The sequence below is a fragment of the Meriones unguiculatus genome, chromosome 1 (genome assembly GCF_030254825.1).
Source record: "Meriones unguiculatus strain TT.TT164.6M chromosome 1, Bangor_MerUng_6.1, whole genome shotgun sequence".
Taxonomy (NCBI): domain Eukaryota; kingdom Metazoa; phylum Chordata; class Mammalia; order Rodentia; family Muridae; genus Meriones; species Meriones unguiculatus.
The window spans coordinates 148,275,472-148,302,860 of record NC_083349.1 but is presented as its reverse complement, the minus strand read 5'-3'; the positions used below and the strand labels follow the sequence as shown (position 1 = coordinate 148,302,860).

The following is a 27,389-nucleotide window of genomic DNA, read 5'->3' as shown; positions in this document are numbered from 1 at the left end:
CCCTTTGTGGTACTAGGGGTCAAAACCAGAGTCCTCTATGTGCTAAGAAAAACTGAAAAAAATTATAAAACTGGTGTTTTAGAAATTGTGTGTCCTATTTTCTTTTTGTAATGGGTATGTGGGGAAGTGGTTGTGGAAGACCTTTCAGCCCTGACCTCTGGCCTCCACATGTCCCTACATAGATGAACAAACCTGCACAGTGCACAGGCACACATCCTACACTTACTCCTATTCAGACACATGCACTGTTAAAATTCGGTAAGTGCATGTTAGGTGACGGGTGATGCACAGTGGACGAGGTATTTCTGTTTGGCAGGTAGATGTTTGAAAGGGTTAGGCCAAGAAATCAGGGGAGAAGACAGTAGGTAGAAAATTCTCAAGAAAATTCCAAAGATTTGATATGTTATCATCATATATAGGGTTCACATGCTATCAGATAGGTTTGTGCAACTAGAATTAAAAAAAATTCTAACACGTATAGTTAGCTAATTCCTAGGGTCAAGGCCTTGAGTAAACCTTTTGAGAAGTGTGTACAAATGTTGGCTATTGAGTCTCTGTCTAGTCTTTGCACATATAGAGTAAGATACTGTGTTGATTTTTTGTTTAGATGATGGATCCTAGGACTGTGTGTTTGGTTGAGTCATGGTCTACCACTGAACTCTACTAGAACAAAAATGAAAGGATTTAAGTGGAATGTTTGTATACCTGTCTATCTTATTAATGTATTTCATACACATATGTAATCAGTATTTCCCATGGATAAGTGGATTAAATATTTTGTTTCTAATTATATGTTAATGTTTCCTTAGATTTCAGAGCAGAACTTCAGAAGCTGCCAAACTTGAAGCTGAAGTCAGCAAGGCGCAGGAGACCATCAAAGCTGCAGAGGTTCTCATTAGTCAGCTGGACAGAGAGCACAGGAGATGGAATACACAGGTTCGTTTAGGAGAAGAGCCACAAAACACGGAAAACTTGTCATGTAATTAATGTTTAAAAAACAGAAAGAGAAAAGGAAAAATATCCATTAGTTTATAGCTGACCTTTGACAGTCTAGATGTCATTGGTCAGTCAGTAAGTAAAGTGATAAAGTGTGTTTTTATGAACACACTTCAGGAAAATAACATATTTATCCTTGGCTCACCGTGTTGATAAGAACAGGGTGAGCAATGATCTGAGGGAATTTACCTTTACAAGAAGAAGGTTAATATTTAGTACTGTTCATCATTTGTTTCTTATTGATATGTTCCATGATTTCAACATTAGTAACTTTTGTTTCTGTAAAGTTTTTATTTAATTGTAGGGAGAAGATACATATAGCAAAATATGTTTATTTATGGAAATATCTTGTTTCTTACATGTTTAAAAACTGAGTTCTTACTGTTAGTTTGAACATTTGTGAGGTGTTACTAAGGCACTGAGGAATTATGGTCCTGAGTGAGCAGCTGTGCTGTCTTCTGAGGGGCTGCACCCACACTCCCTGTCTTCTTCCAGGTTGCAGAGATATCAGAAGAGTTAGCCACCCTCCCCAAAAGAGCTCAGCTGGCGGCTGCATTCATAACCTATCTCTCCGCTGCTCCTGAAGGCCTCAGAAAGAGCTGTCTGGACGAATGGACCAAGGCAGCTGGTCTAGAGAGTTTGTATTGCGTTATTGTAAACTTGAAATCTCATTATGCCAAAATGGCCCTTCCACTTCTGGTCACTTTACTTCTTTTCAGTGGGATTTTTTTTTTTCTGTATGTAACTGTGGTTATGATGACTACTTCAGATTTGCCAAGTCTCATGGGTTTGTATTTTGTAAATTGCTTCATTATTATAAGTTTTGTACTCCTACATCCATATGAGAAACCTCCCTCTGAATTACTTTTAATTTTGCATAAAGGTAGCTAAATATATATTTTTTACATTAATTTCACATGCTAAAATGAAATGTGAGACTCTAAATTTTCTTGTGAATTTTTTTGTTTTCACAAATTATTGTGACTGTGAAACATTCACTTGGATTAATTAATTAAGAGTACTGCTTATGCCAGGTGTGGTGGTACACACCTGTAATTCCAGCACTCAGGGAGGCAGAGGCAGGTGGATCTCTGTGAGTTTGAGGCCAGCCTGGTCTACAAAGTGAGTCCAGGACAGCTGTAAGCTACACAGATACACAAAGAAACTCTGTCTCGAAAAAAACAAAACCATAAATGAAAATGAAAAAGCAAAACAACAGCAAAAAAGGGTTCTGCTCTTTTTACTTTTCAAGAAGCCTCCTTTTTTCCAGGTTCATGTTGTAGTGCCCAGGCCTGGGTGTCAGGCAAGGCCTGCCCTGGGCATTTTGTGCTAGTCTATCAAGTGCTGATTGCTGCAGCGACTGCTTGATGCCTTTTGCTTTTCAGAATTTGATCTAAGGCGATTTCTCTGTACTGAAAGTGAGCAATTGATCTGGAAGAGTGAAGGCCTTCCTTCCGATGACCTGTCCATAGAGAATGCCCTTGTGATCTTACAGGTAACTGATAAAATTGTCCCCGTTATACTTAAAAGGTGATCCTGCACTGTGAACATGCAGTAGCTCTTGCAGCTATTCTGTTGTTTAGTTAAATAAAATGACACATATGTTGGTAATTAAAGTTGCTTGTCTACTGTTCAGTTTAATTTATTTTTCAATTTAATATAAAAGTGCAAGCTAAGATGGCTTTTTTGATGATAAAATACCCAAAATTGAACTAATAGTAATAGCTATATTGTAAAGAACACCAGTTCATCTCATGCTCTATTTCTTTCATAAATTTTGTATTTCAATTTCATTTACCAAACAAAATTCTGAAATGAGAAAGTAAGTTTTGGGTTACAAGTTAGAAATGAACATATGTATAATTTGGAAACTGTTTCATGTAGTATGTATTTTCTTCTAGTTGAAAATACTTTCTAGGCAGTAAATGTAAAAGCCACATTTAAAGCCATGGTTACAAACGTCATAGTCTAAGCAATGTGTTACGTTGTTCAGTGACAGCTTCATATATGTGCTTAAGCCATTTTTGTTTACTCCTTTTCCTTAGCCTTTCTCTCTCACCACAATCCCCACAACCTCCCCACTGGTTCCCTTCTTACTTTTTTGCCTTTTTGTTTTAATTGTGAGTTGATAAAATATAAACTTTAAATGAAATTTGATTTTATAATTGATTTGGTGTAGCTTTCACAGTTTTTTACATTTGTTTCTTGCGTGTATGTGAATAAGTATAACTAAGGTCAGAAGACATCACAAGGGCAACCCCTCCCCTTCCCTCCTGTGGTCAGGCTTGGGGTCCAGTGCGGTCAGCAGCTCAGCTGTTCGTGCTGCCCCCAGTGCATACTTACTTTAATCCTAAGTGGTAGGAATTTATTTTCTGTCTCAGTAGCTTATATTTTATAATACTATTATTCTCTCTCATTTCTGAAACCTTTCTTCCTGAGTATTGATATTTTTGTTTTCTCTATCTTAGCTTCTTAACTCCTCCACAAGTGTGTGTGTGCATATGTGTGTGTTACAGTAAATGATATATTCTTGGTTTGGGTTCTGTTTATTTCTTTAATCTTGTAACTGTCCATAATTTAGTTCAGTATACCATTATGTTGCCTAGAAGAAATTGCTGACTACAAGTTAAATAGTTTTTAATTTTATTTTATTTTACTGTTTTTCTATTTACTTTTTAACAGTATTTTTGTTCTCCTACCCTGGAGTAAACACCGGGAGTCCCGGCTGCTTTGTCAGGATGTTGCGCTATGTTTTCTGCGCCCTGCACCTGTGTGCTTTTGTCATGTTTGCCATACTTAGTCTTCAAGGTTTCGGCTCATTCCTTCATCCATTGTAGTAATCAAGGAAAGTAATAATTTTCAGATGTTAAGCCTGATGATGTGGCGACACAGTCATGCAATCCTAGCCTGAGAGGATAAAGCAGGAGGATTTTAAGTTCAAGGCTGCAAATACATAGTGAGACCGTGTCGCAAAAACCCAAAGCGAAACAAACAATAAACAATCCCTGCAAAAGCCTTGATGTTCTAAAAATGATTTTCTAAGAATGGGTGACGTGGAGCTAAGCCTGTAGAAAACATATTTATGACTTTTTTTCTGCTAATAACTGAAAAAACAACTGTCTTCAGAATTAAGTTTCATAATCAATATAGGAAATTGCCCTTGAGCTTAATTTTAATAATAAACTTATAGTTAAATTTCATTTAATATTGCCAGAATGTTTTAGATACACTTCCAGTGTACCCCTTCCAAAAAATATCACTTGGAAAGTAAATGAGAATTAGTTTGCCATTATAGTCAACATTGTATCTCAAGTCTAAGGTAAGTTAGGTCTGATATAGGTTATGGTCAAACGTGTGATCAGAAAGTCCATGTGATACTTAGTAACATCTTCTGTGGACATACTAGGTGAGGTTTATGAAATTAATTGAAGGACTCGCATATTGTGTTGTCCAGGAACTTGCTTTGTGGCTGAGGGTGACCTTGAACTCCTGATCTTTCTTACTTTACTTCACAAGTAGTAGTGTTATGAATAGGCTCAAGTCAACATTCTGGCTTTTCTCGCTATCTTACGGAGTAAATGGATTTGATCACAGAGAATGTGTCTCTACCTTTCATTAACATTGGCTTTTATTGACTTCTTATTAACAAATTTCAGAGCTTGTGTCCATCCCTCCTCTCCCCATTCCCCAGCCTATGAGTCACCAGAATGTCAGTGGCTGGTGACCTGTGTGTGTGTGTGTGTGTGTGTGTGTGTGTGTATGTGTGTCTGTGACTCTCAGAAACCTTGAGTGTGTCATGCAGGGCAGGCCAGGCAGCTCTCCATTATAAACCTTTACATCCTCATGACCTGCTCATCTTATTTTTCTTGTGGGAGGTAGCATAATCTTAGTCCAGTAGTTTTGGGTACAAATCTGTGACTTTTTGTTGCCATCTCCTTCATTGTTGAGTTAATTATTCTGCAGTCTAACTTAATGCATCTCTGGATATCCCTGGAACCATCATGCTTATTCACACTCCCTTCTAGCACCTAGCCGGCACCTTCCCCTTTGTGTTTCTCATTTCCTTGGAACTGTCATCACTTTGCTTCCGTTGGTGTATGCCCATGACTTTCTATTTCTTGCATCTTGAATTTTCATTACATGGCATAACAAATTTCTTCCTGATCTGGCAGTGCTTACTAATTCTCCTTCTGCCGTGTTAAATGCATAGTCTCTGCCCACACTTTCCAAACCCAGCTCTACCGGACTGCTGGAGTTTTCCAGACACTCAACCTTTGCATCTTCTTTTCTTTTGTGGGATTACCCTCTACACCTAGATAATCTCTGGCTTAATTTAATTTGACTTTTCCTACCCCAACTCCATATGTCTCCTGTGTGTCTTATGTGCCTCCTACTCATGCAGTTTTTATTTCTGCTTTTTATTTGGACGTGAAGTCATGGAAGGTCAAGAAATACACCTTCCTCATTTCTGTGCTTCTTGTCTGTATTCCCTTGGTTGTTACCCAGCATGGTACTTGAATGAATCGGTGAATGGAAGCTTATCATTTTTAATCTGTTACAGTATGTTGAGTGTAAATTTTAGCTACATTTTATCATGGAACATTGAACGTGGAATGTACCTTAGAAATTTTGTCTAAATTTCTATTAATACGATTTGTTACACATATTTGCTTAAATGAGAGGCTTAAAAATATCACCTTTTTTATTTTTTTTCTGACCGCATCAGATCATTGGTTTGGAGTCATGGGTAAGATTTTTTTTTTTTTCAATTTTAAAAGTAGTGACTTAGAGGGTGTAAGAGAATATACTAGAAGTGAAGTTTTTGTTGTTGTTGTCGTTAGCATAAAATCAGGTCTAGACCCACAGTAACACCGAAGAGGCTGTTTACTAGACTTGTCACTTTGCCAGAAGCTGTGCATTTGTACAATGGAGCAGTAAGAATGACCTCTAGACACTGCTGCCTGATGGGAAAGTGCAGTGGGAGGAGTTTCTTGTCTGTAGAGAACCTGAGCATCACAGTAGAGCTGTTCAAAGTCCACCTTCTGTTTAGTATCTCCAAATCCTGAACAGTGTTGTGACAGAAACTGTTCTGTTAGTTCCTGCCGTCCCCTTCCCCTGATATGCCGCTGAAGTTTCCGGTGTGTTCTCGCTGCACACAGTCTAGTTCTCAGTGTCCTGATGACTCTTGTGCATGCTCCCTTATCACTATAGCAATTGCATTATTCTTCACATAAGTGGGAAAATTAAGAAAAATCGGTTGGTTGTTTAAATATATTTACTAGATAATGATGATTAAAAACATCATATAGGTAATATATACTTTGTATTTTTTGCGTTGCTTCTTTTCTTTCTTTTTTTTTCAATTTACATGAAAAATTGTGTTAAAGTTTAATGGATTACATAGAATTACATAGGATTGCATAGAATCTGTAGATTTCTTTTGGTAGAATGGAAACTTTTATCTTCTGATATCTTTTGCTTCTTTTCACCTGCTCAGTGCTGTTGGAAGGCAGCTTCAGTGGTTTGACGTTCTACATAAATGAGCTCCTAGGTCTTTAGATCCTCATGGGAAGCCAGTTCAGTTTTCCTTTAAGGAAATTTGCAGAGTATGTTCACTTATTGTAGTTTAATTATTTACTGCATGTTCCTAGTAATTTATCTAAGTGGCTTTTAGTGCAAATTCAAGCTGCCTCTTCTATTCCACCTTGAATTTAATAGAGTTGCAGCCTACAAAGACACAGAAAATCTCATTTTACACTTGATTTACAGCTTTTAGAAGTTTATGTGCATTTAAATACAAAATTACCATTAAAAAGGTGTTTTGTTTTTTTCCCACTAGAGTCGCGTGTGCCCATTTCTGATAGACCCATCTTCTCAGGCAACTGAGTGGTTAAAGACACATCTGAAGGACTCACGTTTGGAAGTTATTAACCAGCAGGTAGGTACTGTGTACAGTTTAGGTCCTGACTTCTGATAACCAGCAGTGAATACAGGTTGGGGTGTATAATGAGAAGACATGCAGAATGAGCTAGCTGCAGCATTCCCTGTGGGGATCTGGAGGAAGAAGGATAACCCTCCTGGCTTCAGCTTTATCATTTCTAGCACAGCGACAAATACTTTCTTTTTGGTGCTGTGACCCCTGTGAACACTGTGAGTTTTAACAGTGAGTAGATAGAGCTCCTCTTCTTCATAGAGGTGGCTAAAGAAACAGACATCTACACCATGCCAGATGGAATTGCATACTTAAGCCTAGTTTGGAGAATGAAGAGGCCTCCTGATCTTATAGCTACTTCTGTTCTTTATGTTTTCTGTGTCTCTCATTTCCTGTTCCTATACTCAACTAGGAGTTTAACATGCCCTAAGAGAGGACATTTTTGGCCAGTAAGCTGTGGTTGCGGTGCTTGGGCAGTGAATCCTCACTGCTCAGTTTACCTTACTAAGGAAATTATTGTTTGTAAGGATCAACAGTTGATTAATTTTTATAGATATGCTTAAGGTATTTGAAAAATTACCTCCAAATTTTACATTTCCTACAGAAGTGTCTATCTGATTTGCATGTGGTAAGAATTGCTGAAAATCAGGTCATGTCTTGTGTTATGTACCGACTGGGATATGACGGAGAGCTGCATTCTCAAGCAGTTCTCCAGTATGAACACTGGAGAGTACATCCTGCATCTAACATGGCCCACTGCACGCCTCGCTGCTCTAAAGCCTGTGGCTCCCCGGCTATGGGGCTGTGCAGCAGGTCATTGTACTGAACACCGTGCTAGGGATGAGAGCAGTGCACAGTATGTACAGAACCCTTCTGAAAAGGGACAGGTACAGGAAAAGCATAAATGGTCAAAACAAGCAAGCAAGCAAACGAATGGGTAGGTGGGTAAAGGCAAGGAGCAGCAGTATTGAAGAACATCCCAGCTGAGGCAATGCCTGCCTGGAAGTGGCAGTCAGGCACTTCTAGACATGTCTAGCTTGCAGTTAGCTGTGTTTTACTTTTTCATAAGTAGAAGGAATACTTTGCACAACTATTGACAAAATGCAGCACAGTGAGTCTATAAACCACAAGTATACTCTGGCAGCAGGAACTGCATGCTGTCAGTGTGCTGTGCTTATAGGCAGCTGCTTCCCCTGTGCATTTGTGCCCTCCAGAGCCACCATAGTATGTGCTCTGTGCTGTGATGCTGTGTCAGTGTTAAGGCTGTCAATGGTCAGTCAAGAACTTGAGTGTTGTGGTGGTTGTTTGGGATTGCTTTTGTACAGGTGCTCTGCTGTTGGCTGATTGGTAGGCAGTGGGTCATTGTAATTTATCTTCATTTACCCATGATACATTTGTTTTCCTCCCACCTGGAGCCCTGGAACAATGTTTAAAACTACTCATATATATATATATATATATATATATATATATATATCACATTCTTTTTTTTATTAATTACACTTTATTCATTTTGTAACCCCCCATAAGCCCCTCCCTCCTCCCCTCCCGATCCTACCCTCCCTCCCCTTTCTGCATGCATGCCCCTCCCCAAGTCCACTGATAGGGGAGGTTCTCCTCTCCTTTCTGATCTTAGTCTATCAGTTCTCATCAAAAGTGGCTGCATTGTCCTCCTCTGTGGCCTGGTAAGGCTGCTCCCCCCTCAGGGGGAGGTGATCAAAGAGCAGGCCAATCACATTATGTCAGAGACAGACCCTCTTCCAATTACTATGTAACCCAATTGGACTCTGAACTGCCATGGGCTATATCAGTGAAGGGGTTCTAGGTTATCTCCATGAGTAGTAAAACTACTCTTTTGCTAGACAGGAATATCTCAACTTTCTTGATTGATTATAAAATCTTACCTAATATTCTTTTCCCAGTTATTAAGCTTTTCTTATAAAGACAAATTTACAGGAATTTTTCATCTTGCCTTTTTAAAGAAGGAACATAGTGAAGTAATTCTTTTGAATATGTGGCCATTTATTGCAGATAGAGGTTGGAATTTTATTTTTGTAGCAACTTGTATATACAGTAGAAACTTGATAGGAAGCTTTTGTAGTCTGGTGGACGTGAAGACTTGATGTTCAGTTGGAACATGGTTGGTTCCAGGTGTGCAGGATGAGAAGGTTCTAGAGATTTACTCCTTAAGTTATTTTTATAATTCACACTAGGAATGCAGAGTTTGGTAGGGAAAGAAAAAAGAGCTTGTGTTATTTGGATTTTCTTGTCAAAATAATTTGTAAAGGCTTATTTTGTATATGTCTACTTAAAATATGAAAAATTAAGGTCATTTATTCAACTAAAATAATTTATTACTATTAGAAAATAACCATGAATAATTTCAATTTATACTGTAGATAATAGACTTTGAAAACTTTGAGTAATTTTTAGTATGTCCATTGTTTGTGAGGACCTTCACTGATATAAGGAACTAGTATGTGCTTTTTTTTTTTTTTTAATTAACACAGGACAGTAACTTTATCACAGCTCTCGAGTTGGCAGTGCGTTTTGGGAAAACCCTCATTATACAAGAAATGGATGGGGTAGAACCTGTTCTTTATCCGCTGTTGAGGCGAGATCTGGTTGCTCAAGGTAAACGTTTGAGTTTCTGGAGAGTACCAGAGAGTCAGTATGCACTGACTCAGGAAACGTTCTATGACAACTTACTCTCAAGCATTTTTGTGTTTTGCTGTGTTGAATAATTCTGTATGCATTACACTTTGTTAATTTTCCTAAATGTTTCATGTAGACTTGAAATTTGTACAGATTTTGCTTTTTTTGGTTTATTTATTTATTGTTTTTGAAAATCAATTGTCATTTTTGTTGTGTGATGTTATTCTTTATCACTTTAAAAAACATTAGTTATCTCAGTCTTGTCTTGAGTGAAATACCTTAAAATCAGTTTTGACATAGTTTCTTTTCCTTTTGTTCTTCTCTCTCTTGCGTTAAGTATTTTGAATCTTTGTCATTATGAAAAGTTCTGTAAATCCAGAACTCTCTCAAGTTTGTCCTTCTGATGCTGTAGTGATGTGCTATAGCTTTATGGACTTGTTATGTAGTGTTCCTGCTGGTATGACACGTACCTGTGAAAATCAACTTAAGCAATGAAAGATTTATTTTGACTCACGGTTTTAGAGGCTTCAGTCTACCTTAACTGGCAGTGTTGTTTCTGGGCCTGTGGTGAGGAATTGTATCCTAGAAGGAGTGGTGCTGGGGCAGAATAGGGCTGGTGGTCAGGAAGCAGGGGGTAGTAACAGTGAGGTCATCAGGAAGCAGGGGGTAGTAACAGTGATGCGGTCAGGAAGCAGGGGGTAGTAACAGCGATGCGGTCAGGAAGCAGGGGGTAGTAACAGTGATGCGGTCAGGAAGCAGGGGGTAGTAACAGTGCTGCGGTCAGGAAGCAGGGGGTAGTAACAGTGCTGCGGTCAGGAAGCAGGGGGTAGTAACAGTGATGTGGTCAGGAAGCAGGGGGTAGTAACAGTGATGCGGTCAGGAAGCAGGGGGTAGCAGTGCTGCGGTCAGGAAGCAGGGTAGTAACAGTGCTGCGGTCAGGAAGCAGGGGGTAGTAACAGTGCTGCGGTCGGGAAGCAGGGTAGTAACAGTGCTGCGGTCAGGAAGCAGGGGGTAGTAACAGTGATGCGGTCAGGAAGCAGGGTAGTAACAGTGATGTGGTCAGGAAGCAGGGGGTAGTAACAGTGATGCGGTCAGGAAGCAGGGGGTAGCAGTGCTGCGGTCAGGAAGCAGGGTAGTAACAGTGCTGCGGTCGGGAAGCAGGGTAGTAACAGTGATGCGGTCGGGAAGCAGGGGGTAGCAGGGGGTAGCAGCTAGGATCAGATGCATTCCGTTGCGCTACACTCACATGACCCACCTTCTTTGCCATGGTCCCGCATTCCAGTTTTCCCACCCTCTAGTATTCTATTTACAGTTTTTTAAATTCTTATCATTATATACAATTAATTCACTTTGTATCCCAATTGTTGTTTTCTCTCTCATATCCTCCCAGTCTCGCCCTCCCTCCCTCTTCTCCCCTATCTCTCTCCTTAGTCCACTGATAGAGGAAGTCCTGCTCCCCTCCTGTCTGACCCTAGCCTATCAGGTCCCATCAGGACTCCCTAGATCCTCTTTCTCTGTGAGCTGCCTAGGTCATCCCAGGGAGAAGTGATCAAGGAACAGGCAGATGAGTTCATGTCTGAGACTGCCTCTTCTCCCCTTACTAGGGAGCCCACCTGGAGACAGAGCTGTCTATGTGCTACATCTGAGTTTTAATGTACCATTAGGCTGAGCTGTCGATTGCATTAGTGCCCTTTGATCTTTCCTGGAAATCCCCCTGCAGGTAGCAGAGGCTTGTTTTATTACTTTACTAGGAATGTCTTGATTTGACAGAGTTGACAGTGAAGCTCAACCATTACACTACTGTTTACATGGGAGCTACCATTATGTGTTTTTAAAATTCTGTACATTTCTAAAACAATTTTATTGTGAATATTTAAATATGATTAACACTGTGATATTTTTAAGGTATGGACGGTAAAAGGACAGGTTAATATATCCACCCTTTTATAGTGTTAATCTTCTTCATGTGTCAAGAACAGCTAAAGGACCTCAGAATTCCAAATACGATGCAATTCTATTTACTCTATATTGGCCTTCTAGACTTGCTAATCTCAAATAACTGCTATGCTGTGTGCTTTTAGTTACAGCTCATCACATGTGAGATTGCTCAATAATTCTCATGTTTTATCTGGCTCATTTTTAAACTTAATGCCCTCATTCATGTAATAACAAAAGGCAGTATCCCCTTCACTGTGACCAAAAAACATTCTGCTATATATTTATATACTATGCTTTTCTTATGTTTTTCCACTATCTTGGCAATAATAAATAATGCTGTAGTAAACATTTGAGGGTGTAGTTAGTGTTGTGAGATGGTGTATCCCAATCAGGTTTTTGTTATATCCAAGTAAAAGATATGTTCTTCTAAGCATGTATGTCCCAGTGACCTACACTGTTTGCTAAAGAGTTCCCACCTTCCAGTTTCTGCCTTCCACTAAGGCTTTGAAATTAGGAACTCATCATGATGAATCCACTGATTATATCAGAACTTTAGATTCAGTCTCTTCCCTAAAGCCCAGCAGCTTGACAATCAACATTTTCACATGTGAGCCATTTTTATGTTTAAAAATTTCACAGTCAAACCATCACATGGTTTGTTTGTGGAGAATTCCTGGCCATAGAATTATTGCTTAAATTTCTTTGGGAACTTCTGTAAGCCCTTCTGTAAAGGTCATCAGTCCTCATTTAGTGGCTGGTTCTTTTTTGTGCTTTATTTTTCTAATAATAATCATCCACACAGTTGTGAGATGATACAGTAGTTTCCATTTGCATTAGCAATGCTGAGCGTACTCCATTCTTTGTTGGCCATTTTACTGTCTTATTTGCTGAAATGTTATTCGGGTCCTTATCTAGTTTTAGTTGGGTTATTTACTTTTCTGCTATTCATTTTTAAGAATTCTTTATAAATTTTGGATGTTGTCTTTGAAATGGTTTGCAAATATTTTTTCCCAGGATTACATGTCATCTTTTCATTTTGTGGATAATGGATATCTTTGTAATTACTTAAAATTGTATATTCCTTGATTTCTAGTTTATTATATCTAAAGTGCTAGCACAATGAATACCTTTTAACTAAATAAATTAAAAATTAGAAATAATACATGATCAAGTCTACTTTTGCCATCGATAAACACACATTTCTTGAAAAAAATGGAATATGAAACATACTCGTTATAAGTAGATATTCCATTGTTACTTCTGTACCCAGGGTCATTTTATTTTTAGTTGACCAATGTAAATGCTAACTGAGCATTTAGCAGTTTCTGGAGTAGCCCAGTTTGATGTCTTTTGTACAGTGTTAAAGCCTGAGACCATTGAGTCAGAGTCTGCAAAGGCTCACTGATGCTGTCTGAGGAACTCAAGGGGACAGGGAAATTGTCAAAGGCAAGAGCATGTGTTGTGGCTATGTATATACGTAACATGCTTAAACATAAACCTCATTTTCAGTAAAATGTAGTTTTTGAATGTTAGAGGGTTTGTCAGGGTTGTCTTTGAAAGTCAAGGAAACTCACTGCCATATAGTTTTTTTTTTAAGTCTATGTGTAGAAATGCTTGAAAACAGTTTTTAAAAACTTACACAGGAAGATACAGAAGATTGAAGCTAACTAATTGTGTGTGTGTGTGTGTGTGTTTGATAGGCCCACGGTATGTGGTACAAATAGGTGACAAAGTCATTGACTACAATGAAGATTTTCGCCTTTTCTTGTCAACGAGAAATCCGAATCCCTTCATACCTCCAGATGCTGCATCCATTGTGACAGAGGTGAACTTTACCACGACAAGAAGTGGACTGCGAGGACAGGTGTGTGGGCAGGACTTCCACCAGGACACTTAGAGAGCCACGTTTGCAATGAGTGATTTCTTCAGAGCACTAAGACTGAACTGAGGATTTTTAAAAATTAATTTATTTAAATTTTTTTTATTTATTACAATTTATTCACTTTGTATCCCAGCTGTAGCCTCCCCCTTCATTCCCTCCCCATACTGCCCTCCCTCCCTCTTCTCCTCCCATGCCGCTTTGCTTCCCCAGTCCACTGATGGGGAGGTCCTCCTCCCCTTCCAACTGACCCTAGCCTTTCAGGACTGTCTTTCATAGTCTTTCTCTATGGCCTGGTAAGGCTGCCCTCCCCTTTTAAGGGCAGGTGATCAAAGAGCCAACCATTAAGTTCATGTCAGAGACAGCCCCTGTTTCCATTCCTAGGGAACCTACTTGGACATCGAGTTGCCATGGACTACATCTGGGCAGGGTTCTAGGTTATATCCATGCATGGTCCTTGGTTGGAGTATCAGTCTCAGAAAAGACCCCTGTGGCCAGATTTTTTGACTTTGTTGCTCTTTTTATGGAGCTCCTGTGCCCTCCAGGTCTTACTGTCTCCCCCTTCTTTCATATGATTCCCTACACTCTGCCCAAAGTTTGGCCATGAGTCTCAGTATCTGCTTTAAGACCCTGGGTAAGATGCTCAATCCTCATTCAAAAAGGCAAATGGGATAGATATCAAAAGAGGGTGATAACAAGGAACAGGATAGGAGCCTACCCACAGAGGGCCTCTGAAAGACTCTACCCAACAGAGTATTAAAGCAGAGGATCTTAGGATTTTGATAATATACTTGGACATGAAGCATTCAGGTTTACTTTTTCCTTTATTAGATTTGTACTTTTGTTGCCAGCTTTATATAACTTATTTTACAGTCCATTTCTATTACATATGGTAAAACTCGCATGATAGGTAGTTTATAGAAATAAGATCAGTTTTTAAATTTTTAACTAAAAAGCTGAAAAATGCAGTTATTTGATATAGGCAAGAGATTCTGATTCCTGAGCCAGTTTTTTATTTTTTGAGAGGATTGTTTTTTTTAGTTATTTTTTGAGATTATAATTGTATCATTTCCCTCTTCCCTTTCTCCCTCCAAACTCTCCCATTAGCCCCTTTTTGCTTGCTTTCAAATTCATTTCAGCTAGTATTTACTACTGGAACCTATGTGTCTTTGAGTTCTTTTGTCTGTATCTGACTCATTACAGTTTAGAATTAATGTTTGAATTTAAAAATGAAATTTTAAGTTTACATACTTTTATTTATATACTTTTAGCTTTTCCTCTGGAACGAAATATGTTGATTTTTGAGTTCCATTATTTTTATTTCATTCACTTAGCAGCACTTATCTTCCTATTTTGTTCTGTATTGTTACATATACATCTGTGTAATTTTTACTTTATTGCAATTCAAGAGCTGCTACTTCAAAATATTCTTTTCTTATGCCCTAAGGCTTCCTGAGTATTTGTTTATGAATTACATTCTTTGCATTGTAATTCTTACATGTCAGTATTTGAACAGTTACTCAGAATTAATGGACAAAATTGCTTCTTTGATCTGCAAGCTCTCCTTAGTAACTGGTGTGAGGAGCCATGTGGGTCTTTTTTATGACAAGAGGGCAAGTTACAGGCAGTTCTGACTGAAACTGTTCTAACATGACTGTACTGCTTGACATTCCTAACAACAGTGTAGGGTGGTTCTTTTTCTAAAATCAAAACAAAACAAAAACCATGGTACTGTTTTTACTTTCATTGAATTATTTAAAGAATGGCTTCATTTTAAATTATCATACAAAGTAGTAGATACTATTATGGCTTTTTTGAGCAAAATGTGTCTTACCATTGGCATTTGGAATAATCTTGGTAGGAAATATTTTTCAGTATTTTTTAATGATATAATAATTAAATTTTTGAGTTACATTTACTTGTGTATGTGTACATGTATGTGCATATATGTATATGGTATGTATGTTCCATGATGTGTAGGTTAGGGTCAGAGGACAACTTGAAGTTGTTTCTCCTTTTACGATATAGATTCTGAGGATCAAACTCAGATCATTAGACTTAGTAGCAGGTGCCTTTACTCACCGTAAGCTATCTCACGGGCCCTGATAACGTAATATTTTATATGTCCTATATATATATTAGTAGCTAATACCAGTTCTGTAGTTTTTCTATTTTAGTCTAACTTTAGAGTGAATTTTTTCATACTTAGTAAATAATGTGAATTTTACATATTTTTAATGTTGTAGTGATTGTTTTAAACATTCATTTTCTGTTTTTTTTTTTTTTTTTTTTTACCAGATACAGACATAGAAGTGTCTTATGCTTAATTAGAAAGAATCAAACAATGTCACATTTATTACCGTACTTACGGTACTTGCTTATTTCTAACTCCTTGTCAGGAGAAGTTTTAGTCTGTTTTAAAGCTCATTGCTAGAATTACTTTTCTTGTATTTCTTTTTTGAAGCTTTTAGCTTTAACCATTCAGCATGAAAAACCTGACCTAGAAGAACAGAAAACAAAACTCCTACAGCAGGAAGAAGATAAGAAAATCCAGCTTGCCAGACTGGAGGAATCTCTCCTAGAGGTGAGGAGCTTTCAGAATACTTTCCATACTGCTTCCTTCTTCATCAGATACAGGCTGCAAGTGTCCTAACAAATACGGTAAAGCTTCCGCATGCTTGTGATTTCTCCAGAATTCTACTGGTATCTACCATAAAGTTAATTTTCCAGAAGAAAACAAGCACCTCTCAGAATAAAGATATAAGCAGCTATAATTAAGAAAAATTGTTCTAAACTAATAATTCCTTTTTATTACATTGTTTTATTATTCATGTTATACTTGAAATTTCAAAAGGCATTAAAATTACTGTAAAATTATAACTGGATATAAAACTATTTACATATGGTTATTACATTAATAAATATAAAACATGTAGTTATTTGATATAGGAAGGCTAAGTAATGTTGAAATTCTTTTACAAATATTACCACCACATTAATACTTAATATAGGCTTCCTTTAATTGGTTATCTTAATATCATAATAACTTTATTATAATTTCTCCTACAGACACTTGCCACATCTCAAGGCAATATTTTGGAAAATAAGGATTTGATTGAATCTCTGAATCAGACAAAAGCAAGCAGTGCTCTTATTCAAGACTCACTCAAAGAATCTTACAAACTCCAGATTTTCCTTGATCAAGTAATTATTTTCTTTGCTGTGATTTTATGTCAGCTTTCCTTAAATATTTGTGTTAGTTTGGTAGAACATGTACAGTCAGATCTTCAGGGGAATTTTGCTAAGAATGAAAGCCATTAAAAAATCGCAGAGCCCAGGATGGGATGCTTGGTACAGGGAAGCAGTTAGGATGTCACTCCCACTGAGTAAGGTCAGCTGCTGAGTCTACATGGGTGGAATAGTGTGTCACTTTGTAACTTAAGGTAGAGATGTGTTTTAGGATGAAATTGAAAATGAGTATTTTGAAAAGGAGTGTGACAGATCTTTGCTGTTTGTATTAGTCAGCAATCTATTACTTTAATAGACACCTGAGAGAAATCAACTTGTAATAAAAGGTTCATTTGAGTCAACAGTTTGGGGTGTTGTAGCTTCAGGTCAGTTACCTCATTGCTTTGGGGGCTATGGCAAGGCAGCATATCAAGGTAGCATATCATGCGAAACTTTTCACATCTTGTCTGTCTGTATGAGGGAGAGACTGGGAGAAAGGGAGTGAGGGGGAGAAACCAGCGTCTGAAAGTCAACCCTCTTTGAAAGGACTCCATTCAGTAAGCTGAGATCTCCCCTAGGCCACCTCTTAAAATTTCCTTCACTATCTGACAGCTTTATGTAAGCTTTCAACATGCAGATTTTCATGGAGTATTACAAATATAGACATCTAAACTATGGGGCCATTCTTAGATATCTGTTTTCCTTCCTTCCTTCCCTCCCTCCCTCCCTTTTCCCCTTCCTTCTTTTCTTTTTCTTTATTTTTAGACAGGGTCTTAGACTATAGTAGGTATTAGTCATGATTCTCTAAAGTCAGAGAACTTATGGAATGAATCTCTTTATATAAAAGAGTATTTATTGGAATGATTGACAGGCCGCAGTTCAGCTAATGCAATAATGCCTAACTGTAAATGGGAATTCCTAGAATCTAGTAGTTGCTCAATCCCACAAAGCTAGATATCTCAGCTGGTTTTCTGTATATGTGGGAATACAGAAGAATTAGCTTCCAATGACAGTAAAGGAATGGATGTGCTACCAAGGCTAGGGCAAGCAGGCGCAGAGCTATGTCCTTATACAGACTTCAGGCAGAAGGTATGGCCATATTAAAGGTATGTCTTCTCACCTCAAGATTTGGATCAAAGGCTTTTGTCTTCCTGCCTCAATATCTGTATCTAAAATGTTTGTCTTCCTATCTCAAGGGCCTAGACTAGCACCTACTTTAAATCAAGCAGAAAGTTTCTCACCTGAAAATCTCTGGTGTGCCCACATTTCTAGATGTAGTTCAGTCTAGATATGGTCAAGTTGACACAAGGCATAACCATCAGAAGTCTTAGCTGTCTTTGAGCCCAGTAGGCTTCAGACTTGCAGAAATCTTCTCCTTTCAGCCCCTAAGTCTTAGGGTAACAGGGATTAGTCACCATGCCCAGCAGAATTTTTCTTAAGTCAAGTTAAATGTGCTAACTGGGTTATACTCTATTTCCTTTCAAACACTTTTCTTCCCTGACTGTGTAGACCCAGTCAGTGTGACCATGGAAACCACTGTCTTGCAAATGGCTTGGGATCTTTCTTAGTGAAAGCTCTTTCTTTTAGTGAAGCTCCATCTCACAGCTGTGTAACATGTATTATTTTCTCTTCTCTATAGTGTGACTGAGCTTTGCTGGAAACTTAGAAAATCAGAGTTAATATCACTGGATTTCTGGACAGCAATCTGACCTTTGGCTCACTGACATTCTTGACTTATTGAGTGTGCTGACATTCTTGAGTTATTTCTGTTCTTATCAATGACTTCCATATTTTTTCTTTCCAGTACTTTCCCACTCTTGTTCTTACTTTACACTTACCTATTACTACTTTGTATGCTTAGAAGATAGCTCTGTTGAAACCAGAAAAAGACCAAAAATCAAAAGCTGATTCTAGTCCAGTCATCCCACCTGGCATTTGCAAGGTGCCATGCTTGACAAATATCATGACTACAGCTGTTTCTTTCAGCATTTTCATGCCTTCTGTTGTATAGCAAGCATCGATGAGCTATAGGTGGAAGCCACTGGAGTCATATTTGAAGTTGCAACACTGTGATAATAAGGACTCAAGAACTCATTTTTATTAAGAACCTTGTAGCCTTACTAGGGAACCTACTTGTATACTATGCTGCCATGGGCTATGTCTAAGCAAGGGGTCTAGGTTATCACTCTGCATAGTTCTTGGTTGGAATATCAGTCTCAGGAAAGACCCCTGGGCTCAGATTTTTTTTTTTTGGTTCTGTTGCTCTCCTTGTGTAACTCCTCTCCCTTCCAGGTCTTTGTATCTCCCCCTTCTTTCATAAGATTCCCTGCACTCTGCCCAAAATTTGACTATGAGTCTTAGCATCTGCCTCGATACCCTGCTGAGTAGAGTCTTTCAGAGGCCCTGTGTGGTAGGCTTCTGTCCTGTTCCTTGTTTTCTCCCTCTTCCAATATCTATTCCATTTGCTTTCTGAATGATGACTGAACAACTTCCCTAGGGTTCTCCTTGTTCTTTAGCTTTTTTAGGGGTATAGATTATAGTATGTTTATCCTAGGTTATATGACTAATATCCACTTATAAGTTAGAATAGACCACATGTGTCTTTCTGCTTCTGGGTCAACTCATTCAGGGCTGTCTCTGACATGAATTCAGTGGCTGGCTCTTTGATCACCTCCCCCCTGGGGGGAACGCAGTTGTACCAGGCCATGGAGGAAGACAATGCAGCCTACTCCTCCACAGCCCTGCTTTCCTTCTCATCTCCTCTTCCCTCCTTTCATCTACTTCCAATGCCTATTTCCCTTTCTGAGTAAGATTGAAGTATCTTCCCTTGGGCCCTCCTTGTAGCTTAGCTTCTTTGGGTCTGTGGATTATATCATAGTTATCCTGTAACTTATAACTAGTAATACTTACAGGTGAGTACATACCATGTATGTCTTTCTAGGTCTGGGTTGCCACCTCACTCAGGATGATTTTTTTTTCTAAGTTCCATCTATTTTCCTTCAAATTTTAAGATGTCCTTGTTTTCAATGGCTTAGTAGTATTCCATGATGTAAATGTGCCACAATTTTTGTATCCATTCTTCTGTTGAGGGACATCTAGACTGTTTCCAGTTTTTTTACTATTATGAATAAAGCTACTTAAACATAGTTAAACAAGTGTCCTTGTGGTATGGTAGAGTGTCTTTTGGATATATGCCTAGGAGTGGTATAGCTGGATCTTGGGAAAGCAGTATTCCTAATTGTCTGAGGAAGTGCCAGATTGATTTCCAAAGTGGTTCTACAAGATTACTTTCCCACCAGCAATGGAGGAGTGTTCCCCTTCCTATACAACCTCACCAGCATGTGCTGACAGATGTAAATTAGAATCTCAGAGTCATTTTGATCTCCATTTTCCTGATGACCAAGGACATTGAGCATTTCTTTAAGTGTTTCTTGGTCAATTGATATTCCGCTGTTGAGAATTCTCTGTTTAACTCTGTACCCCATTTTTAAAATTGGGTTAGTTGGCTTGTTGATGTCTAATTCCTTGAGTTCTTTATATATTTTGGGTATTAGCCTTCTCTCAGATATAGGGTCGGTGAAGATCTTTTCCCAGTCTGTAGTCTGCCATTTTGTTCTATTGCAGTGTTCTTTGTTTTTAAATTTCATGAGGTCTGATTTATTAATTGTTGATCTTAGAGCCTGAGCTGTTGGTGTTCAGTTCAGGAAGTTAACTCCTGTACCAATGAGTTCAAGGTTCTTCTCCAGTTTCTCTTCTGTCAGATTTAGTGTATCTGGTTTTATGTCCAGGTCTTTGATCCATTGGACTTGAATATGAAGGATAATAAATATGGATCTATTTGCATTCTTCTACATGTAGACCTCCAGTTAGACCAGCACCATTTGTTGAAGATGCTTTCTTTTTCCTGTTGTTTGGTTTTGGCTTCGTTGTCCAAAATCAAGTATCCATAGGTTTGTGGGTTTATTTCTGAGTCTTTGATTCTTTTCCAGCGATTAACCTGTCTATTTCTATGCTAATACCATGTAGTTTTTATTACTTTTGCTTTTCAGTACAGCTTGAAATCAGGGGTGGTAATACCTCTTTTATTGTATGGGATTGTTTTAGTTATTCTGGGTTTTTTTGTTTTGTTTTGTTTTTCCATATGAAGTTGAGAATTGTTCTTTCAAGGCTTGTAAAGAATTATGTTGGTATTTTGATGGGAATTGCATTGACTCTGTAGATTGCTCTTGGTAAGATGACCATTTTTACTATATTAATCCTATCAATGCATTAGCATGGAAGAGCTTTCCATCTTCTGATATCTTCTTCAGTTTCTTTCTTCAAAGACCTGAAGTTCTTGCCATACAGGTCTTTCACTTGTTTGGTTAGAGTTACAGCAAGATACTTTATATTATTTGTGACTATTGTGAAAGGTGCTGTTTCCCTAATTTCATTCTCGGCCTATTTATCGTTTGTATACAGAATGGCTACTTTTTTTTTTTCTTTTACTAAATTTTGTACCCAGCTATTCTGCTGAAGGTGTTTCTCAGTTGTAGGAGTTCTCTGGTAGAATTTTTGGGGTTACTTATGTAAGCTATATATCATCAGCAAGTAACAATAAGTTGACTTCTTACTTTCCAATTTGTATCCCCTTGATCTTCTTTAGTTGTGTTCTTGCTCTAGCTAGGACTTCAGGCACCACATTGAAGAGATAAGGAGTGAGTGTGCAGCCTTGTCTTGTCCTTGACTTTCATAGAATTGTTTTAAGTTTCTCTCTATTAATTTGATGTTGGTTATGGGCTTTGTAGAGACAATATTGCCTCTATTGTCTTTAGACATGTGTCTTGTATTCCTGACATCTCCAAGACATTTTTATTATGAAGGGATGTTGAATTTTGACAGAGGCTTTTTCAGCATCAAATGAAATGATCATGTAGTTTTTTTCTTTCAGTTTGTTTATATGTTGGATTACATTGATAGATTTTTCATATGTTTAACCATCCCAGCATCCCTGAGATGAAGCCTACTTGATCATGGTGGATGATATTTTTGATGTGTTCTTGTGATTGGTTTGTGAGTATTTTATTGAGTACTTTTGCATCAGTGTTCATTAGGAAAATTGGTCCGAAATTTTCTTTCCTTGTTGGGTCTTTGTGTATTTTAGTTATCAAGGTGGACTGTAGCCTCGTAGAATAGGTTTATGAATGTTCCTCTTCCTATTTTGTGGAATAGTTTGAGGAGTACTGGCATTAGATTTTCTTTGAAAGTCTTGTAGAATTTCACATTGAAACCATCTGACCCAGGACATGTTTTTAGTTGGGAGGCTTTTAATGTTCGATTCTATTTCTTTAGGGTTTATAGAACTACCTAAATTGTTTACCTGATCTTGATTTAACTTTGTTAATTGGACCCTATCAAAAAAATCATCCATTTCATTTGGATTTTCCAATTTTTTGCCATACAGGCTTTTGAATTAGTGATTCTTTGGGTTTCCTCATTGTCTAGTGTAATGGCCTCTTTTTCATTTCTGGTTTTGTTAATTTGGATAATGTCTCTCTCCCTTAATTTGACTAAGGTTTTGTCTATCTTGTTGATTTTCTTAAAAGAACCAGCTCTTGGTTTTGTGAATTCTTTGTATTGTTCACTTTGTTTCTTTGTTTCTTTTCTTTTTCTTTTTTATTTTTATTAATTACAGTTTATTTACTTTGTATCCCAGCTGTAGCTCCCTCCATCTTCTTCACTCATGCTGCTCCCACCTTCCACTGATAGGGAAGGTCCTTCTCCCCTTCTTTCTGATCCTAGTCTATCAGGTCTCATCAGGAATGGCTGCATTGTCTACCTCTATGGCTTGGTAAGACTGCCCTCCCTTCAGGGGGAAGTGATCAAAGAGCCAGCCATCGAGTTCATGTCAGAGAAAGTCCCTTTGTTTTTGTTCATTTAGCCCTCAGTTTGAGTATTTCATCCCTGAGTTCGATTATTTTGATTATTTCCAGCCATCTTGGATGTGTTTGCTTCTTTGTTTGTTTATTTTTTCTTCCCTACAGCTTTCGGGTATGCTGTTAAGTTTCTAGTATGAGAGCTCTCCAATTTCTTTAAGAAGGCAGTTAGTGCTGTGAACTTTGCTCTTATTACAGCTTTCATTGCATATCATAAGTTTGGATAAGTTGTGCCATCATTTTCATTGAATTTTAGGAAATCTTTAATTTCTCTCTTTATTTTTTCCTTGACCCAGTGTCATTGATTAGAGAGCTGTTCAGGTTCTATGAGTTTGTAAGCTTTCTTGTGTTTTCTGTTGCTAAAATCTAGCTTTAATCCATGGAGATCTGGCATAAGGGGTTATTTTAATTTCTTGTATCTTGAGCCTTGCTTTGTGACTGACTATATGGTCAATTTTGGAGAAGGTCCGGTGAGATCCTGAGAAGAAGGTGTATTTTTTTGTGTTTGGATGAAAGTTCTGTAATTATGTTAAGTCCATTTGATTTTTGACAACTGTTAGTTTCATTATTTCTCTGTTTAGTATTTGTCTCAATGACCTGTCCAGTGGTGAGAGTGAGCTTTTGAAATCTCCTGCTATTAATGTGTGAGGTTTGATATGTAATTTAAGCTTTATTAATGTTTCCTCTACAATTGGTGCCTTTGTTTTTGGGTCATAGGTATTTAAAATTAAGATTTCCTCATGGAGGATTTTTTTCTTTGATGAATATAAAGTATCCTTCCCCATCTCCTTTGATTAATTTTGGTTGAAAGTCTATTTTATTAGATATTAGAATGACTACTCCAGCTTGGTTCTTGCTTTGTTTGCTTGGAAAACATTTTTTCAGCCCATTACTCTGAAGTAATGTCTATCTTTGTTGCTGCAGTGTCTTTCTTCTATGCAGCAGTATGATGGATCCCGTTTATGTATTCATTCTGTTAGCCTGTGTGTTTTGTTGGGGAATTGAGTTTATTGATGTTGAGAGATATTAATGTCCAGTGATTGTTGCTTCCTGTTATTTTGATGTTGGTGGTAGCACTGTGTGTCTGAGTGTTTGTATGTATGTGTATATGCTTCTCTTCTTTTGGTTTTGCTGCTGTGGAGTTATTTCCTGTGTTTTCTTGGGTATAGTTAACTACCCTGGGTTGGAGTTTTCCTTCTAGTATCTTCTGTAGTACTGGATTTGTACATAGATACTGTTTAAATTTGGTTTTGTCTGTGAATATCTTATTTTTTCCATCAATGGTGATTGAAAATTTTGCTGGGTGTAGTGGTCTGGGCTCACATCTGTGGTCTCTTAGGGTCTGCAAGACATCTGCCCAGGTCCTTCAAGCTTTTAGAGTGTCTGTTGAAAAAATCAGGTGTAATTCTGCTAGGTTTGCCATTATATGTTACTTGCCCATTTCCCTTTGCAGTGTCTAATTTTCTTTCTTTGTTGTGTATATTTTGTGTGTTGATTAATTATGTGGTGGGAGGATTTTCTTTTCTGATACAATCTATTTGGTGTTTTAAGTTTTTTGTATGTTTATAGGTTTTGTATGTCTTTCTTAAGATTGGGGAAATTTTCTTCCATAATTTTGTTGAAAATTTTTTCTGATCCTTGGATCTGAGAATCTTCTCTTTCTTCTACTACTACTATTCTTAAGTTTGGTGTTTTCATAGTGTTCCAGATTTCTTGGATATTTTGTGTCAGGAACTTTCACATTTAACATTTCTTTGACTGATGTATCGATTTCTTCAATTGTAAATGTATCTTCTATACCTGAGATTCTCTTCTGCTCCTTTTGTATTCTGTTGGTTATGCTTATATCTGTAATTCCTGTTCTCTTCCTTCAGGTTTCCATTTCCAGGATTCCCTCAGTTTGTTTTTGTTTTTCTTGTTTCTATATCTGTTTTCAGGTCTTGAACAGTTTTACTTATTTCCTTTACCTGTTTGATTGTATTTTCCTGTATTTCTTTAAGGAGTTTATTTGTTTTCTCTTTTAAGGCCTCTTTCTCTTATAGTAGTAGATTTAAGGTCATGTGTGTGTGTGTGTGTGTGTGTGTGTTTCAACTGCATAAAGCCATCTAGGGCTTGCGGTAGTAGGATAGCTGGGTTCTGGTGATGCCATATTGCCCTGGCTCTTGTTGGTTGTGATCTTATGCTGGCCTTTAGATAATCTGATATTTTCTGGTGTTAGCTAGGTATTGTTGTGCCCACAGGACTCCTTAGGAAGGCGGGTAGAGCCCTGGGCTGAAGGCTGGCTGATCCTGGGGCCTGGGATCTCTCCTTGGGGTGCTGGGGAGAATAGTGTGCTTGAGGCTGTGAAAGTGTGTCCCTGGGGCCCCTGCAGGCTTCCTTAGTAAAGCCGGTAGAGCTGAGGTGCAGAGGGTGGATGATCCAGATTCCCTGGAGCTCTCCTTGGTAAGGTGAGTAGAGCCTTGGCCTGACACTGGAACAGGGTATCCCTGGGGTCCATACTATGAACATTTGTTTTTAATTCAAGAAAGCATTAATTTAATCCACTCATAATCCATTCATGATCCACAGGAGCGGGACGCCTATCTGCCTCTGGCTGAGAATGCCAGCAAGATGTACTTCATCATCTCTGACTTGTCCAAGATTAATAACATGTATCGTTTCAGTTTGGCTTCATTTCTCCGGCTTTTTCAACGAGCTCTGCAGAACAAGCAGGTAAGCTTTGGGTATACTAGAGATGCATTAAAGAGGCCACTTAAATATTGAAGTTATAGTAATACATTTTTGAGAAAGCTTTTAATACTCATATTTCAGAGGACCGCATGTAACACTTAAACTGCATTTAAAAGAGACCATTTATTTAACTCTGCTTTATATTCTTGACAAATTTTACAGTACAGTATTGCTTGGAAACAAAGGAACAGTTTATGTTCCAAGAAAAGTTAATAGATTATAAATGATCCCTCAGACACCAACAATTTGCATGTTTATAAAGGTAAGAAATTATTTACATAGTTGGATCACCTGAGCCATTTCCTTGTCATTTGAGACAGTAATATAGGTGAAGCATTGCTCAACATAATGGAGAGGCCTAGCATTACACTGCTTTAGCAACCTTGCTCTCCTGGGGAAAGCTTGCCCAAATGTGTCTCACTAACTCGGGATATGTTGGGGATACAACAGGGATATTCCATGGATATGGTGCTCAGCTGGAATTTGTGGGTGTGGCTCAGGCACAGATGGGTACCTGATTTGCTGGTTGGGTACCTAAGGGATACGACTAGAATGGTAGTTTCTTCACCACAGACCCACTATGACAGGGTTGCTTTTCTCACAACACAGAAGAGATGACATCTCATATGATACCTCGGGTTACCAAATAATATGTACCAGTGAATAAGACAGAGATGCAATCACATTTTGTAACCCAGCCTTAGGTCATCATAATTTCTGCAGACTTGTACTGACCAAAACAACTAAAAGTCTGCCCAGATTCAAAACAAGCAAGTAGATACCACTTGATGGCAAGATTGTCCAAGAATCAGAGTGCTGTACTTAAAAACAACTCTTAACATGGAAAGGTTCTAGGTCCTAATTTCTATCTCTAATTTTTTCTTAAATTCTCAGTTGGGTAGCTGAGATTTAAAAATAGTAGTAGTAATAATAATAATAATAATAATAAAAACTCATATTAATAAGCTTTGTGATAAATACTGGCTACGTATGTATTCCCTTTAGAAATACATCTGGTTGGTAGATTAACTTTTTCTGTGAAGCATTTTTAGTCTGTGTTGTAGCCAACTACCACAGTATTTCTTTTCATTATTATGCTGTTAGGAAGTGATGGACACTGAGCAGCTTTCACATGTCTGCAAGCAGACAATGAGTACAGTTGTCGGTGATGTTTGTACGCTTCTCTTGCTGAATACGGTTTTACACACTTTGTTTTTCTTGTATGCTATATTTTCAAGATGGAGTCAAAAGACTTCCTTACATGTTAAGAAACATAGGTTTTTACAGTGTGTTGTAGATACTTTGTAGATAGTTTGAGTTTATTTTCTGCCATTTTACTTAATTTAAAAAATAATTTTGCAAAACAAATACCATAAAATTGTGATTCATTTTTTTTCTGAAAAATTTTTTTTTAAATTTTTCATCAATTACACTTTATTCATTCTGCATCCCCCCATAAGCCCCTCCCTCCTCCACTCCCAATCCCACCCTCCCTCCTCCCTCTGCTTGCGTGCCACTCCCCAAGTCCACTAATAGGGGAGGTTCTCCTCTCCTTTCTGATCTTAGTCTTGTCAGTTCACATCAAAAGTGGCTGCATTGTCCTCTACTATGGCCTGCTCCATAGTAAGGCTGCTCCCCCTCAGGAGGAGGTGACTAAAGAGCAGGCCAATCAGATTATGTCAGAGGCAGTCCCTCTTCACATTACTATGTAACCCAATTGGACTCTGAACTGCCCTGGGCTACATCTGTGCAGGGGTTCTGGGTTATCTCCATGAATAGTCCTTGGTTGGAGTATGAGTCTCTGGGAAGTTCCCTGTGTTCAAATTTTCTTGTTCTGTTGCTCTCCTTGTAGAGACCCTGTCCTCTCCAGCTCTTACTATTTCCCAGTTCTTACCTAAAATTCCATTCACTCTGCCCAACAGTTGCCCATCAGGCTCAGCATCTGCTTTGATAGTCTGAAGGGCAGAGGCTTTCAGAGGCCCTCTGTGGTAGGTTCCTAGGTTGTTTCCTGTTTTCTTCTTCTTCTGATGTCCATCCTCTTTGCCTTTCCGGATGGGGATTGGACATTTTAGTTAGGGTCCTCTCTCTTGCTTAGTTTCTTTAGATGCACAGGTTT

The 27,389-nt window shown here is 38.1% G+C and overlaps 1 protein-coding gene across 2 annotated transcripts in view; it reads left to right on the top strand.

Moving 5' to 3' along the window:
* Dync2h1 (dynein cytoplasmic 2 heavy chain 1) overlaps nt 1-27,389 on the top strand; it is a 202,259-nt gene that overhangs the window by 93,068 nt on the left and 81,802 nt on the right. Inside the window, exons 61-70 of one of the 2 annotated variants that reach the window (XM_021652836.2) lie at nt 810-936; nt 1,492-1,633; nt 2,382-2,491; nt 5,723-5,743; nt 6,836-6,934; nt 9,439-9,562; nt 13,222-13,385; nt 15,865-15,984; nt 16,470-16,604; nt 25,112-25,255. In XM_021652836.2, coding sequence (XP_021508511.1) covers nt 810-936; nt 1,492-1,633; nt 2,382-2,491; nt 5,723-5,743; nt 6,836-6,934; nt 9,439-9,562; nt 13,222-13,385; nt 15,865-15,984; nt 16,470-16,604; nt 25,112-25,255 — 1,186 coding nt within the window. The remainder of the gene's footprint in view (nt 1-809; nt 937-1,491; nt 1,634-2,381; nt 2,492-5,722; nt 5,744-6,835; nt 6,935-9,438; nt 9,563-13,221; nt 13,386-15,864; nt 15,985-16,469; nt 16,605-25,111; nt 25,256-27,389) is intronic. The other variant, XM_021652837.2, reaches the window with a different exon arrangement.